The 4,019-nt window shown below is 46.7% G+C and overlaps 1 protein-coding gene across 1 annotated transcript; it reads left to right on the top strand.

Moving 5' to 3' along the window:
• The first annotated feature begins 1,078 nt into the window (after window positions 1–1,078).
• On the top strand, window positions 1,079–2,110 carry LOC130038381 (melanoma-associated antigen 4-like). Its single transcript, XM_056130261.1, has one exon. The coding sequence runs from the start codon at window positions 1,079–1,081 to the stop codon at window positions 2,108–2,110; it is 1,032 nt and encodes a 343-aa protein (XP_055986236.1).
• Window positions 2,111–4,019: the final 1,909 nt, after the last annotated feature.

Below are 4,019 nucleotides of genomic sequence, written 5' to 3'. Positions count from 1 at the left end.
GGTGTGCTACTCCTGGAATATCAATGATGTAAAGTATGATATGTCGCTCCAGGAATTCTAAAATTTTGATGGGGCTGGTACAGCTGGAATTAAGTTTTAACTGGTTGGTCACCTTTAGGGTCCAGAAGGATCTCTTTAGCTTGTTGATCTCTTCCAAGATTTATTTAAGAGCCTCTGCATTGTGACTGGTTAATGTGCTTATATGGCACCAGAGGCACTTCTTGGGCATAACTGCCAGGCTCCTGAAAGAACAGAGACATCGGGGGAGGTTGCCCACTGCAGACTCCATGAAAGCCTGGAGATTTTGGTCACAAAATCCGCATATCTTGAGTTTTTCAACGGATTCATTCCAGGATGCGGCTCATTCTGAGCCTGTGGAGTCTGGCCGTGAGCATGGTGGCGATTGGTTATGGAGGTTTTTGGCTTGTGGCACTCTGTTTCACTGGGTGGTGGCACTCCGAGGTCCTGGATGTGACTCAGCCTGGTACAGGGTCTTGAGGCATCTCTCTCCTGTCACCTTCTGATGTAAGATTCATACCTCAAGCTGTTTGTGGTGCCAACCAAGTCCAACACCAGAGCCTCGATATCCTGCAGCAGAGAACAGTGTCCACTCCGCCCCACTCTGCTCCCTCTTGATCCCTGCTGAACCCCCCGTCTGGGAACCACAGTTGTGTGTTTGTTTGCTTTGGGTTTTTCCCCTGTTTTGTTTTGGGGCCACACCCCGTGGCTCTCAGGGGATATTCCTGGCTCTGCACTCAGGAATTACTCCTGCTAGTGTTCAAAGGACCATATGGCCTGCCGAGAATCGAACCCAGGACAACCATGTGCAAGGCAAACTGCCTACTCACTGTACTCTCTCTGGCCCCAGCTCTGTGTTTTTGTATCCACTGTATTTGCAGTTAGTTTTGTCTGTTGCTGAGCTTTTCTCGTCTGAAGCCCACATATGAGTGTGATCCCCTGAGGCTTTTCTTTCTCCTTGAGATAAGAGATCTTTGTGAGAACTGCAAAGTTGCACATCACAGCATGGCCTCTCACACTGCCTCTCTCTTTCAGGACTGAAGCCCCTCAACCACCAGCTATGGATGAACTTGAAGGCTGTGTGACACATGCCATCATGTGTCTCCGTGATAAGTTTATGGCTTTCATGCTTAAGGATGAAAATCAGGACTTACAAGATGACCAGTATCTGAAGAATGGTCAGGAGTTCCAGGTGGAGGGGAAGAAGAAAAACTTTCCCTCGTACACCACTGCCTCTGTCCTCCTTGAGGACACCACAGGGGAGGTAGCAGCTGCTGGAGTGTTTAGTGTTTCCAAGGATCCCCACCAGAGTTCACTCAGGGCCAGTCATTTCCAGGGGACCATGGCTGCCACTCCAGAGAGCCATCCCTTGACGGGCAGTGCCAGCATCAGGCAAGGGAAAAGGCTTCGTGATAGCGATGAGCCAACACAAGCTGGGGCCTTCCTCCAGGAGGCATTGGATGACAAGATAACTGATCTGGTGGGTTTCTTGCTCTTCAAGTACCGCACTAAGCAGCCGACCACAAAGAAAGAGATGCTGAGATACATCCTCAACAATGATGAAGAGAACTTCTCTGTCATCCTAAGCCACGCGTCTGAATGCATGAAGCTGGTCTTTGGCATTGATGTGAAGGAGGACCCCCACGCCCACAGCTATGCCTTGGTCACCACCTTGGGCCTCACTTATAATGGGAGGGTGGGCCCTCAGCAAGGCATGCCCAATACGGGTCTGCTGTTGATGGTCCTGGGGGTCATCGTTCTCGAGGATGATTGTGCCTCTGAAGAGGCTGTCTGGGGGCAATTAGGTTTCATGGGGGTTCATCCAGGGAGGAAGCACTTTATCTACGGGGAGCCCAGGAAACTCCTCACCAATGTGTGGGTGCGGGAGCAGTATCTGAAGTACCAGCAGGTGCCCGGAAGTATCCCTGCCCACTACCAGTTTCTCTGGGGCCCCAGGGCCTATGCTGAAACCACCAAGATGGATGTCCTGGATTTTTTGCTCAAAATCTATGTTAACGAACAAAAATCCCTCCAGTTTGTAATTCAAGAGCCCTCTAGGAAGAAGAGGAGGACTGGCCCTGATCAGGTGTAACAGAATTTGCGGAGAGTAGTCAGGGTTCCAAGAACTAGGGCAAACAGGGCACCCAGGGAAAGCAGCTTGCGGTAGAGTTCTCTGTGGTGACTTATCAAATGTGTTTGGTTTTCTTTAATGTCATTGTAAATGTTTTTTTTCTGTCTTCTAGATGAAAATGTTGAGTTTGTTTGTGAATGACTTTGATCTCTCAAGTACATGCACTTGGCAACGGGATGGGAATTCTGTTATCTCTTTTCTTTAAACCTGGGAGAAATTCCCTGTCACCTGTAACACATAACTATGCATTGCAGCATAAGGTGCCATGGAAATGCGACAGAAGCTACAAGTCAAACCCAGTCAATGGATAAAAGCAGAAGAAAGCAATTGTGCTCTGTTGCTCTGAAGTTTTCTAAAAAGTAAAATGTGTGTGTGTGTTACCTGGATTTGAACAGTGTTTATAATTGTGCCTCATTTTCTAGATGCTCACTGTTTCTCTGCTCTTTTGAGAGCTATGGGTAATTATCGGGGACACAAGAGTGAGTGGGATGCACCCACACTCAAAACTAATCTGGAACCCTGTCCATTTAAGATAAGAGATGAGAAATTTTTCATTATGTCCTAATTTAAATTTCAGTGAAACACCATGCTTTACAAGGTTATTCATGCTGCTGTTTTAGACTCACGAGTTCTGGCACGGAACACAGCACCCCCTTCAATGTCCTTCCACCACTTTCCTCATGTTTCCTCCCACCCCCAGCCTGCTGCGTTGGTAGGTACATATTTAGGTTTGGTAGTTGCAGTTTGAGTCCCATGTTTCCAGTAATGTTGCTTTTGTGTTTTGTGTATATAGATATGCCACTTCTCTGCATCTGTGAAGCATCCAAGGCCCTTGACCCCTATCCCCCATACCTTCCCATCGGTTTATTTTATGCCCCGAAGTTTTAATCCTTTGTCCTTCTCCTTGGTATATTCTGGGTCATGCGTGATCTAAGCCACCCCTTTCTATACAAGGAATTTCTTTGTTCAGCTATTCTATACTGTAGGTAGGTGAGATTATACTGTGTTTGTCCTTCTGAATTACTTCATTTAGCATGGTGTATTGCAGATCCATCCATTTTGCAGTGAATTTTATGATGTCATTATTCCTTACATCTGTGCAGTATTCCCCGTTGTGTATATATACCACATCACGATATTCTAAGACACGTAGGTCGATTTCACATGTTAGCTATTGTACTAGATACTGCACCGAATAATCATGTGCATATATTCCTTTGAATGGATGTTTTTGTGGGCTGCGGATACTCAGAAGTGGGGTTTCTGGGTCATACGTTAGCTCGGTTCTTAATGAGAAATTTCAATAGCGTTATCCATAGCGGTTGAGCCAGACCGCATTCCCACCAGCAGTGGGTGTCTCTTTTGCACATCCCTGCTAGCACAGTTTGTTCCCTGTAGCTTTACCATTTTCACAGGTGTGAGATGATATCTCATCATCATCTTGATTAGTATTTCCCTAATCGTAATTGCTGATGAACTTATTTTTTCATTTTTCTCTTGGCCATCTGTCAGTCCTCCTCAGAGGAGGAAGTGGAGAGGTCTCTGAGCGCCATGCAACAAGTGAAAGAGTGCATGGGCAGTGGGGATTCACGAGAGAGAAATTGAGTGTGACTTCCTGAATTTATTAGCTATTAATTATTAGCTTGACAGACTAGATTCCCATGTCTGAACTCTGGCACCGCCAAGTCCCCATGGGCTTGGAGTAGCCCCTTAGAGAAACCATATGTGTCACCCAACACAGTTTCACCCTTGAACTCTGCCACCTTTGTCAGTGCGTCGCCTACAGTTCCATAAACATCAAAGCTGCTTCACAGATAAAGAACCTGAGGCTCATGGGCTAGCGGGAGTCCTGAGACTAGAGCATGAGGAT

The sequence above is a fragment of the Sorex fumeus genome, unplaced genomic scaffold (assembly GCF_029834395.1).
Source record: "Sorex fumeus unplaced genomic scaffold, SorFum_2.1 ptg000075l, whole genome shotgun sequence".
NCBI classification, from domain to species: domain Eukaryota; kingdom Metazoa; phylum Chordata; class Mammalia; order Eulipotyphla; family Soricidae; genus Sorex; species Sorex fumeus.
The sequence above is the reverse complement of the archived record's forward strand: the minus strand, read 5'-3'. Positions and strand labels throughout refer to the sequence as shown.

Excerpts from the sequence above, each read along its gene's own strand:
- LOC130038381 (XM_056130261.1), top strand. The coding sequence starts at position 1,079 with ATGGATGAACTTGAAGGCTGTGTGACACATGCCATCATGTGTCTCCGT.